General features: G+C 41.8%; 1 protein-coding gene across 1 annotated transcript in view; it reads left to right on the top strand.

Annotated features, from left to right (window-relative positions):
- The first annotated feature begins 7,625 nt into the window (after positions 1-7,625).
- The window catches only part of LOC117515519 (PDZ domain-containing RING finger protein 4-like), a 640,352-nt gene continuing 635,577 nt past the window's right edge, over positions 7,626-12,400 (top strand). The window contains exon 1 of the mRNA XM_034176100.1: positions 7,626-8,026. Coding sequence (XP_034031991.1) covers positions 7,658-8,026 — 369 coding nt within the window. The 5' untranslated portion in view covers positions 7,626-7,657. The remainder of the gene's footprint in view (positions 8,027-12,400) is intronic.

Here is a 12,400-nt window from a genome sequence, read left to right as displayed (position 1 = left end):
CAAGCATTAACCTCTGCAGCTGCTTTGGCACTTCCAAATTATAACAAAACTTTTGTACAAATGATTGACTGTAAGGGCCACTTTATGACTTCCGTACTCACACAGCAACATGGAACCAAACTCCGCCCAGTTGCGTACTACTCTGCCAAATTGGATAGTGTGGCTTGCGCCCTCCCCCATTGTGTACGTGCTGTTGTGGCAGCATCAATGGCTGTGGAATGCAGTGCTGGCGTAGTCCTCTTCCACCCACTAATCCTCAAAGTGCCACACGCAGTGTCGGCATTGCTGCTACAAACCAACATGACCTTTTTATCACCGGCACGCCATCTGTCTTGCATGGCCACGCTGCTGTCCCAACCGCATGTCACAATCGAACGATGCACCACACTGAATCCTGCAACTTTGATTCCACTTCCTGATGACGGGGAACCACATGACTGTCTAGATTCGACTCAGACTGTAGCAAAATCCAGACCGGACTTACAAGACACGCCCCTGACACTTGGCGATGTAGTTTTCGTGGATGGATCTTCTAGGAAGAATGATATGGGCATAACTTTAACAGGTTATGCTGTAGTCACAAATACTCGCGTTCTGCGAGCCGAGCGCCTGCCACCGCATTTCTCGTCTCAGGCTGCAGAGCTAATTGCTCTCTCACATGCCTGCACCTTATATAAAGACAAACCAGTCACTGTTTACACTGACAGTCAATATGCATTTGCGTCCGTTCATGTATTTGCTCAACATTGGAAAAACAGGGGGATGGTGACCTCCACTGGTAAACCTGTCACACATGGAGAACAACTAAACCGCCTCCTGGCTGCTGTTCAGTTATCCTCCAAAATTGCAGTATGCAAATGTGCAGCTCACACAGGGAAATCTGACTCTGTATCTCAAGGAAATCATTATGCAGATATTTCTGCAAAGGCTGCTGCAGCAGGAGAGCTTAGTGTACTCCATGTTGACCCAGTACAGGACGTCACACTTCCTGTTGACAAACACAGTTTATCTTCTCAAGTTCTCTCTGATATGCAACATCAGAGTTCAGATGTAGAAAAGGACTTATGGACTAAACGCGGAGCTACTATCCGTGATGGCATTTATTGCTGACCATTGGGGAAACCCATTTTACCTAAAAATTTGTATAGATGGGCTGCCATATTGAGCCATGGAATTTCTCATGTCTCCACAAGGGGGATGATGAGCCAGATTAATGCCATCTATACAACCTTTGGATTTAACACGTACTCTAAACATTTTTGCAGAGCATGTCTCACGTGTGCCAAACACAACTCCCAAGGCAATTTGAGACCTAAAAGAGGAAAATTTCCCACTCCACAATATCCTTTTCAGGTTATACATATGGACTACATTCAACTAAGTAAAAGTGAGGGCAAAGAATATTGTTTAGTAATTGTGGATGCCTTTTCCAAATGGGTAGAACTTTTTCCAACCAAACGACCTGATGCATTGACTGTAGCCAAATCGTTATGCAAAAACATCATACCCCGCTATGGCATACCTGAACGAATCTATAGTGATAATGGCGCTCATTTTGTAAATGAAGTCATTAAAAACATAGGAACTATGTTTTGCATTGAACTAAAAAACCACTGTGCGTACCACCCTCAGAGCGCAGGATTAGTAGAAAGAACAAATGGAACAGTAAAAAACCGACTCAAAAAGACAATGGAAGAAACAGGGAGACCATGGACTCAGTGTCTTGAACTAGTACAGCTGTACATGAACATCACTAGTACTATAGGATTGACACCATTTGAGACCCTTTTTGGAAGACCATTTAAATTGCCTCACTTTAAAAGTCCCTGGGACATAGAAGATGAACCTAACCTAGCAGATTATATGAGAAAAATGCTCGAAAAACAGAAAACACCCACTGACGAAGAAACCCCCATCTCTCCACAGGACGACCTGTTGGTGAAACCGGGTGACTGGGTTCTAATCAGGAGCATCAAGAGGAAATGTTGGCATTCACCTAAGTGGGAAGGACCATATCAGGTCCTGTTGACAACCCCAACAGCCCTTAAAATAGCAGAGAGAGGAACTTGGGTACACCTCACACATGTTAAAAGGGTCATCTGGGCAAACCCGGTAATCAAGTAAGGGAAGTGAAGCAAAGTCTGGTAATAGTGTGGGATTCTGGTGTTAAGATCCAGGGTTGACACGAAAGCCAGTGAAGTTTTTACTGCCACTGACCTGAACTTAGGCTGACACCGGCTTTGACAAGATGGCCTTACCTAAACTGATGTGTATCACAGGAAGTATACAGGTGGTACTCCTGTTACTTATCTTTTGGGGATGGTACTCACGGATTTCACAACGGTACTCGTGTAAAAGAATACCCCTAAGGGGGAAATTGGCTGAAAATTGGACAATTGACACTGTAAATAGAACTGAACAGGTGATCCATGAGTATGATCCTACGGTTAACAATTATGATTATGACCCTGCAATTGATGATTATAATCGCAACAGAGTGAGACGCTCTTTTTGTAGGGGAGGATGTACTGGGACTGCTGGGGCCAGACAGTTCACTAATCCTTGCTCCCCGACTACAACTGATACAGTCATTACCAGAGACCTTTATGTCTGTTACAATGCCACTCAGTTTGTTTCAAAAATTGTTATACCTTTTTCAATCATACGGGTGGGAGGACAGGCCACTCCAGAAATGAGTTCCGGCACTCACTGGAAATGGCATGAATGGTATCTCTCCAGTGTTGATTGGGACCAAGATTGGGGAACAATTTTTACGTATACTGGTAGTGACTGGACACCATATCCTACCACCCAGCATGCCAAAGAGTGGAAGCGTAGACTAACTCTGACTCGACATGATAACCATCTCCTGCTGTCGTTTAATACTACTGATCAGCCGCTTCTAGAAAAACCTCCCAGAATACACTCATATACAGAGGCATCTTGTTATCATTTAACATTATTTGTGTACAGGCCCGGTGTTTACACTGACCCACATACCGACTTCTCAATTTGTACTAACATAACAAAACGAACTGACTCTTCTCCGACGACACCCACAGCGGTAGGACTGTCATTGGGTCCACAAACGTCTGTGACAAAAATTCAGATCATAAATGGGAAAATTGAAACCGATGATTGGTTTTTGGTGACCACAGGAATTAGTGGACAAAGAAACAATTGGTTGCTCATGGCAGAGCAGGCAGCAAAACCTGCCAAAAAAGACTGTGTAGTGTGCTTAGGGCCTCGTCCAATACTGCGTGTAGTACCAGCCCCTTTGACCTCCGATTGTTTGCTTGAAATTATGGTGAACACGTTCATTCCTTTAAATCACAGGTGCATAAGTTGGGATACCATCTATCCTGTGGCCAACATGGCCAAAAATAAACCCCTGTTCTCTGAAGATGTGGCAGAGGGAAATTTTACCTGTGTTAAGCTTCCAGGTACTGGTCAAAAGTTAGGGGAACTAAATGAGACCGTGTGGTGTAGCCACACTCTCACACCACCAAGCCCTTTTAAACCCATTGCTAGAAGCGATGTGTGGTGGTGGTGTGGAGATAATAGGATTTTTGATAGATTACCAAACGATGCCTCGGGTCACTGTACTCTAGTATCATTCCTTTTGCCTGTACAAGTGTTGCCCATGACTGGTGAAGAACTAACTTTAAATGCCAAAGCAGTCGTCCCTGAACATTGGACCCGCACTAAGCGAAACGCATGGAAGACTGCTGGAGATCCAACTTACATTGACGCCATAGGGGTCCCTAGAGGGGTTCCAGATGAGTATAAATTAGCTGATCAGATCGCAGCTGGTTTTGAATCCTCTATTTGTTGGTGGTGTACTGTTAACAAAAATGTAGATAGGATCAATTACATCCATTACAATGTTCAAAGATTAAGCAATTGGACTGAGGAAGGATTCCGAGCAGTGCGCTCCCAACTAGCCGCCACATCCTTGATGGCATTCCAGAACCGCATAGCCCTTGACATGCTGTTGGCTGAAAAGGGTGGGGTTTGCGCCATGTTTGGAGAACAGTGTTGTACGTTCATTCCAAACAATACAGCGGCTAATGGCAGCCTGACCCTGGCTATCGAGGGTCTGCGCACCCTGAATCATAAAATGAAGGAGCACAGCGGAGTTAACACTGCGTTTTGGGACTCGTGGTTGGATATGTTTGGGAGATATCGCACGTTAGTCTCATCTGCACTCATCTCTATTGCTGTCTTTGCTGCTATTTTGACCTTGTGTGGATGTTGTTGTATACCCTGTCTACGATCTCTAATCACTAGAATGATCACCACTGCTATCTCACCAGCAGGAAAAGACAATGCTCAGATGTACCCCCTCTTAGGAGACAACCCTGACACAGATGATAAAGAAGGCTGCTGTCATGATGACTTTGATGACAGCGTGCACTTGCCCGACCTGTTCCCAGACCCAGGTGACTACGGTGAACCTGATGACGACAATGACCTCCAAGCCTCCCGAGTGTAAATGCACCCTTACCACTGTTGGATGATCCCACAACTGAAAATCTGAAAAGAAGTGGTTGTTGGAATAAATTTTGTTCATGGGTGAATGTTCTATACCGTAAGAATGCATGATAAACAGGGGGGAAATGTTGGATTTATGTATATATGGATATGTCAGTTATCACACATTCTTTTATTATACATTCTTCTAGTCTATATTCCTTATATTATACATTCTTTTATTAATACTTTAGTAATGGAAATAAACTCATTGTATCTGTTAGAAGTCTGTTGCTGACTTCTTGATGACCTCTTGATAAAGTATGTTACAAATGAATGATTACATGAGTTGTTTTTATCCTTGCAGTTAGAGAGAAAAAGGAACTTATGTGATGTCGCAAAGCGAGGTCAGAAGAGTTGATGTCCAAAACAACTTATCAAACCATTAAAAATATAATAAAATATAAAATAAATAATAAGGAATGAAAATGTTTGTATATGATCATATGAATTGCTTTTGTGCAAAAGAATTGTAAAGATTGAATATGATTCCAAAAGAAAGTATGCTGTATTGCAAATTGTGTTACTAGCTGTGTTGCCAAATGATGTTTCTACTGCACGCATGTGGTTTCAACCACAGGAAAGAACAAAAGGTTAACCGACATGTGCTGACTGAAGATAACACCTGAAGAACGGAGCCCAGGAGAGAAGTCCTGACCGCACCTTCCCCAAACCAGTAGCCTGAGGTCGCAGAAACCAGAAGTCGCAAATCTTGCTCAACTGTAGTTGCAAGACCTGTTTATGATTGCTCAACTGCTTATGCCACGTATGCTGACAACCGCACCTGTATGACGTCCTAATAAAAAGAGCGAGAGTGCAGCCAGAGTTTAGTGCAGTTTGGAGATTGTTAGAATAGTTTGTCTCTGTGCTGCACTCCTCGCGAGCATTTACAATTGAATTCTACTCTCTGACTCTTATTTGACTGTTGTGTCTTTCTCTGTTACAGTTTTATGATGTTTAGGTGGTTTTAAACCTAACACATTTAAATAAAAACTCCTGTAACGGTGGAATGTGCTGGAAAAAGTGCTGACGTCCACATCTTCTGCCTTTTTGTGAAAGTCAGACGAGGTCCCGGATCAACAAAGCTTTCACGTTGGAAATGATCTGGTTGTTTGTGCGGGGTGTCAGCCTGTCGATGGGGGCTGGGAGCGCGCTGGGCTCTCAGCAGTTGTGGGCCGTCCTTAAAGGGGCAGTAACACCCCGTAATCTGTTTAATCCCCATAAAATCGTCCCTGAAAGCCATATTAATCTTTCGAACGGTGTCCACCTGGAGGTCTCTTACAGTTTCTGGAAAAAAATTGATGCAGCAAAGATCCAAATCGTTCAGACATTTATTCGCAATAAAAAATAGACGAGAGGGGTGGACCACACTTCACTCAAAGCCTGCTCACAGGTGAATGAAGCAACCGACAGGCATGAAAAAACTCACGCATGCACACGCGGGTTCAAGCTTGGCTGACGCAATCACACGTGATTCAAATCCATATGGTTTTTGAAAAAAATAATAAGGTCGGATACTTTTCTAACAGACCTCGTATTTCCACTGTGTGGCAAATAAAGGTACAGTACACTGGGCCTCTATCCTGCAATCAGTGCTATGACTGTATTATGGAAACGCCACTCTACCACTAAGCTATCGAATCACACAACACACACACACACACACACACACACACGCACGCAGAAAAGCGCTCCTCATATTGCTGCATTCAGATCCCTGGGCAGTTCAGACATTTCAACTTCTAAGTTTGGGAAAACTGTCTTGAACTCAGTCTTGAACGTTCAGTCGGGCCTATATTTTCACTCAAAACTCATGAGGAAATTAAGCAACCAGAGTTGACATCACAGCCATGGCAGCTATGTGCATCTTTAAAATGAATTTTTAACAAGACATTCCATAATAGGATAGAATAGAATGGAATGCTTTTATTGTCACTGCATTTACATACAATGAAATTTGAGAGCTACTCACTGCAAACACATCAGATCCATAAAAATGCATCTCACATCATTTCATTGCAAACACACATATCCTCAAAAATATAGCTCGCCCTTCATTCATTGCCATTTGGACATCACTCCTGCAAACACATGCATACCATAAAACATGAAAAATGCAACACACACAGTCTTACTCTAGTGAGAAAATAAAATAGTATAAAATAACGTAGATAAAGTGCTGTGTATCAGGACAGTCTGCTTAATCAGACGAGCCTCATTATGTCCGCCAACTAAGTTGAGTGGAGGTTGTGTTTTCACCCCTTTTTGTTTGTTTGATTGTTTGTCTGTTTGTGAACAGCCTGTAACCCACATTTTTTCATATATCATTATATTTTTTACAGAGGATTCATTTCCTGATAGGCAAGAACTGATTAAATTTTCAAGGTTATATGTCAAAGGTCAGTCAGGAAAAATCTTGGAAAATTTGAAAAATACCTGTCCTTAAACATTAAATGAATTAAAAAAAAAAAAAAAAATCAAAACAATCAATTGTTACAACTTATTAATTTTTGTTGTACAGTTATTTTACAGTAAATTTATTAAAATTTGCTTTCCCCATTTTTTATTGTATATTGTGGGGCCGGTTGATTGAAGTAAATATTTCATTACAATATTGCATTTCATTTCCAAGACTGTATGTGAAGAAAACTTGCCTTAAAATGATAATTTAGTTGAATTATATCCAGTGATGTTCATTATTTGGTGTTTTACGACGTGTTATTTAACTGAGGATCTTTGCTTTATCTTTTACGTTAAATGGCGTTATTTTTCCACAAAGAATCCTGCATCTTATCTATCTGTATTTTAAATTGTGAGCGACCTCTAGTGGTAATGCAACACACAGCACTTATGTCAATGTTTTAAAACACCAAACGTTTCGTGGTCGTGGTGACTTCGTCATGAATTAAACACTGAGTTTTTGCTAGTTGAAGGAAAACAGAAGTTTGTGGAGTTTGTTGATCTGCTGAACTGAAAGAAGAAAGTTTGTAGTCGGACTCTCTTTTTTATTTTTACAGCACACAGGGAGAAGTGCGCCACCTTCAGGCCTTCAGAGTTACTGCACTCACTCACTCACGCTGTCAGACTTTTCACCGGAAAGTTTCCTGTGTGCGCGTGTCGAAGTATGTGCGCCGAGCGCTCGCTTCCTCGCAGGGAGAAGAAGTCAGAGCGGCGTCAAAGTGCAGTTTCCGCAGGGATGGAGGCGCAGACGAGCGACGTTTGCGGGAAAGGATGCGGGCTCCCGCTGCGCGGACCGGGGGAACACTGCTGCGTGGACGCGCTTCGTGCCCTGATGGACTCGCTGGAAGACAGAAACGCAGCTTTGGAGCACGAAGCCCGGATGGCGAGGCTCAGGTGGAGCAGAAGAGAGAAGTCCCTGTCGGCCCAGCTGTCCAGTGTGCAGAAGCAGGCGCAGTTGGCCGCGCTCACCTCCCGCCGCAAACTGCACCAGCGCATGCTGCGCATCGCCCAGCAGCTCATAGGCTCCTACAAGGTGAGAGGGATGATTTCTTTGAGCCTGCAAACGATGGTTTATAACTGCACTGTTAGTCCAGAGTGCATAAACTTAAGCGGTGGTGTTAAACTGGTGGCCGGAGGGCTGGGTACGGCCCTCGGTTTCTTATATAATGATTCGTAAAACTCACATGACACTGCACATTTCTTTCTGGTTTGGAGGCTACATTACTCAGAGCACCACATCAACTGTTGGTCTCAGTAGAAAACAGCTGTTGGTTCTCAACGATTTGGGAAAAATATTGGACTTTATCTTAATTTGTTGGCAACACAAGCCATGTGGTTTAGATATGTGGGAGGATGTATAAGTTTCTTTCTTGTGTCATGGCTGTATCTATGCGGTGCTTCGGTGAAGCTGTTACTCAAAAACAAAAATCAAACTCTGGTACAGTTTTGAGCATGATTTCAACCTCCAACTCAAACAAAGAACATCCTTGTAATATTATTTAATTTGATTGGGTTTCAGACCGAACATGTCTCATTGCATTATGGGAACTAATGCACCTCCTGACACAACAGTACGTTTAGGCTTATTAAAGCAAAAATTAAGCATTCTGGGCAATGTTTTGGGCCCCCACTTGTTACCCTCAGGGTTCCACTCTGGGCCGTTAGCCTCATACTCAGAAAGCTATCAGGTTCATTTGAGGTTGCCTAGGTCCGGTTGGCTGGACAAAGTGATCTGCTGCCACCTAAAGGGGTGGAGTCTAAAGACACAGCCATCAAGTCAGACAAACTATACTTCTTGTTGCGTCTGTGAAATGATGGCTGATATCAATCAGTTTACCTTCATTGTCGCAGATGAAATAACATTTATTATTTATACCTGTTTCATACCTACAGCGCATCTGGAAAGTATTCACAGCGCTTTACTTTTGCATATTTTATTATGTTACATCCTTATTCCAAAACGGATGAAATAATTTTTTTCCTCAAAAGTCAACTCACAATACCCCATAATTATGATGTAAAAAAAATTTTTTTTTTTTTTAGGTTTTTGCAAATTTATTAATAAAAAATAATAATAAAAAACAAAAAAAAATCACATGTACATGAGTACTCACAGCCTTTGCCATGAATGGGCAAAACTACCCAAAGATAGGTACACCAAGCTTATGGCATCATATGTAAGAATACTTGAGGCTGTAAGTGCTGCCAAAGGCGTATCAACAAAGTATTGAGTAAAGAGTATGAACACATGTGATTTCTTAGTTTTTTATTTTTAATACATTTGCAAATATATATATATATATATATATATATATATATATATATATATATATATATATATATATATACGAGGTCTGTCCAAAAAGTAACAGACCTTTTTATTTTTTTCAAAAACTATATGGATTTGAATCACGTGTGATTGCATCAGCCAAGCTTGAGTTTTTCCACGCCTGTCGGTTGCGTCATTCGCCTGTGGGCAGGCTTTGAGTGAGCACTGGTCCACCCCTCCCGTCAGATTTCTTTTGTCTGAGAACTTGCTGAGAGACTGCCGCTTTGCTCCATGAAATTTTTTTTTTTTTTTCAGAAACTGTTAGAGACAGGCAGTTGGAAACCATTCGATAGATTCAGTTGGATATCGGTAGTGATGGGCACACTTCCGATAAGCCAATGACAGATAATTATCAAAGATAATGTTTTCTTTGTCGGATTATCTTTTTCCGATTAATCTTTGTCCGATAACTATTAAACCAATAAGCAAAATAAACAAAGCTGAACAGTGACAAGCATTTTTAAAATTAGTTTAGCACTCACCTGTTAAAAGTTTTGTAACCGGTGCACAGCTATAACCTTTGTAAACAGAAGAGAGCCGCTTGTATAAAAAGCATCTCAATCCTCTGCAGACAAAAGAGAAACAGCCCCAAAAGAAAAAAAAACATTTTCTTTAACACCATGCCAATAGGCTGGCGATATCACCTAAATCATCCAGAGGCATACATTTTTAACTTATGGTTCAAATTTTAACCAAACAAAGTTTGGACAAGTTATTTAAAATTACTGTCATGTCTGAAGTTTTATTAAGTGAACATATCAGATATATGTTTTAGTTTTAAAGTAATGTGCTAATTTTTAAGGTTTTGTGAGCACATCCTGTGACCCGCAATGCATTTTGGGTAGGATGATGTAATCTCAGTACATCACGACAGGACAAATGCATTTCAGACACTCTGTTCAGGCTCCACGGACAACAGCATTAAACTCTAGTGCCTAAAACTCTCTTGAATATATTCTCTGCATTTATAAATGTTGGTTTTATTTGCGTTTGTTAAATTCCACGCATTTTAAATGTAGCAGACAGGGATTACTGTATCTGGAATTTTGTTTTCAAGGCCTCTACTGCCATCTACTGGTCAGTAGTGTTCAATAAGCGTGTGGGAACCAGTAGATAGCAGTGTTCTATTTATTTTGACTCCGGTTATGTCAGATGATTGTCAAATCAACTTTTTGGCTTTGCAAATGGCTTTTTTTGTGTGCAATGAATGTATACGAGGGCTGTCCGTAAAGTATAGGTCCTTTTTATTTTTTTCAAAAACTATATGGATTTCATTCATATGTTTTTACGTCAGACATGCTTGCACCCTCGTGCGCATGCGTGAGTTTTTCCATGCCTGTCGGTGACGTCATTCGCCTGTGAGCACTCCTTGTGGGAGGAGTCGTCCAGCCCCTCGTCGGAATTCCTTTGTCTGAGAAGTTGCTGAGAGACTGGCGCTTTGTTTGATCAAAATTTTTTCTAAACCTGTGAGACACATCGAAGTGGACATGGTTCGAAAAATTAAGCTGGTTTTCAGTGAAAATTTTAACAGCTGATGAGAGATTTTGAGGTGATTCTGTCGCTTTAAGGACTTTTCACGGTGCGAGACGTCGCGCTGCGCTCTCAGGCAGCGTCATCAGCCTGTTTCAAGCTTAAAACCTCCACATTTCAGGCTCTATTGATCCAGGACGTCGTGAGAGAACCGAGAAGTTTCAGAAGAAGTCGGTTTCAGCATTTTATCCGGATATTCCACTGTTAAAGGAGATTTTTTTAATGAAAGACGTGCGGACGGGTCCGCGCGTCGGGACGCAGCCGACGCGGCGCGGCGGCACAGGAAAAACACCTCCGTGTTGATAACCATTTGTAAAATCCAGGCGGCTTTTGATGGCTTTCAGTGGAGTGAATATATGAGAAATTGTTTATCAGCTGGAGATGTTCCAACTTGTCCTCAAGGCTTCCAACAGAGGTGTTTTTCCTGTGGCGGAGCGTCACGGTGGCTGCGAGCCGACGCTGCAATCCGCCTGCACGTCTTTCATTAAAAAAATCTCCTTTAACAGTGGAATATCCGGATAAAATGCTGAAACCGACTTCTTCTGAAACTTCTCTGTTCTCTCACGACGTCCTGGATCAATAAAGCCTGAAATGTGGAGGTTTTAAGCTTGAAACAGGCTGATGACGCCGCCTGAGAGCGCTGCGCGACGTCTCGCACCGTGAAAAGTCCTTAAAGCGACAGAATCACCTCAAAATCTCTCATCAGCTGTTAAAATTTTCACTGAAGACCAGCTTAATTTTTCGAACCATGTCCACTTCGATGTGTCTCACAGGTTTAGAAAAAATTTTGATCAAACAAAGCGCCAGTCTCTCAGCAACTTCTCAGACAAAGGAATTCCGACGAGGGGCTGGACGACTCCTCCCACAAGGAGTGCTCACAGGCGAATGACGTCACCGACAGGCGTGGAAAAACTCACGCATGCGCACGAGGGTTCAAGCATGTCTGACGTAAAAACATATGAATGAAATCCATATAGTTTAAAAAAAAAAATAAAAAGGACCTATACTTTACGGACAGCCCTCGTACATTATACAAGTTTCACTTTTTTAATGGAATTACAACCTTATTTCTTTTTCAGATTCTCCCATTTTTTTGCATCCAGCCTTGTTTCCTTTAGAAATTTCCTTGACAAATAATATCAGTCTATTAGGACGTCAGGTTATGTGTTACACATATACATGTGTGTGTATGTATTTTCCAACTTATTCCCATTGATGAAACTTTTCATTTTCTGCCTGAAAGCTTATTAGATGAGTGTGTTCAGGGCTTGTTTGTTTACAAAATACACACACGTTACAGACCTTGAAATCCAACAGCAGGGATTGATATTATCCAAAGATTTATGAACATACAAATTAACGTGCTTACACTTTATCATGATTTTCTCCATTGTGAGATATAAAAGTGTCTTATCTTAGCGTTCGTGTGTATGTGCATTATAACGCAGCGCACGAGCGACGTTACGATATTCCTCAGAACGACAACATACGCAACATGCATCCAGCACCATACACGTTGCTGTCATAGACAACTGCCTGTAAAGTTTT

Source organism: Thalassophryne amazonica, chromosome 8 (genome assembly GCF_902500255.1).
Source record: "Thalassophryne amazonica chromosome 8, fThaAma1.1, whole genome shotgun sequence".
Classification (NCBI taxonomy): domain Eukaryota; kingdom Metazoa; phylum Chordata; class Actinopteri; order Batrachoidiformes; family Batrachoididae; genus Thalassophryne; species Thalassophryne amazonica.
The sequence above is the reverse complement of the archived record's forward strand: the minus strand, read 5'-3'. Positions and strand labels throughout refer to the sequence as shown.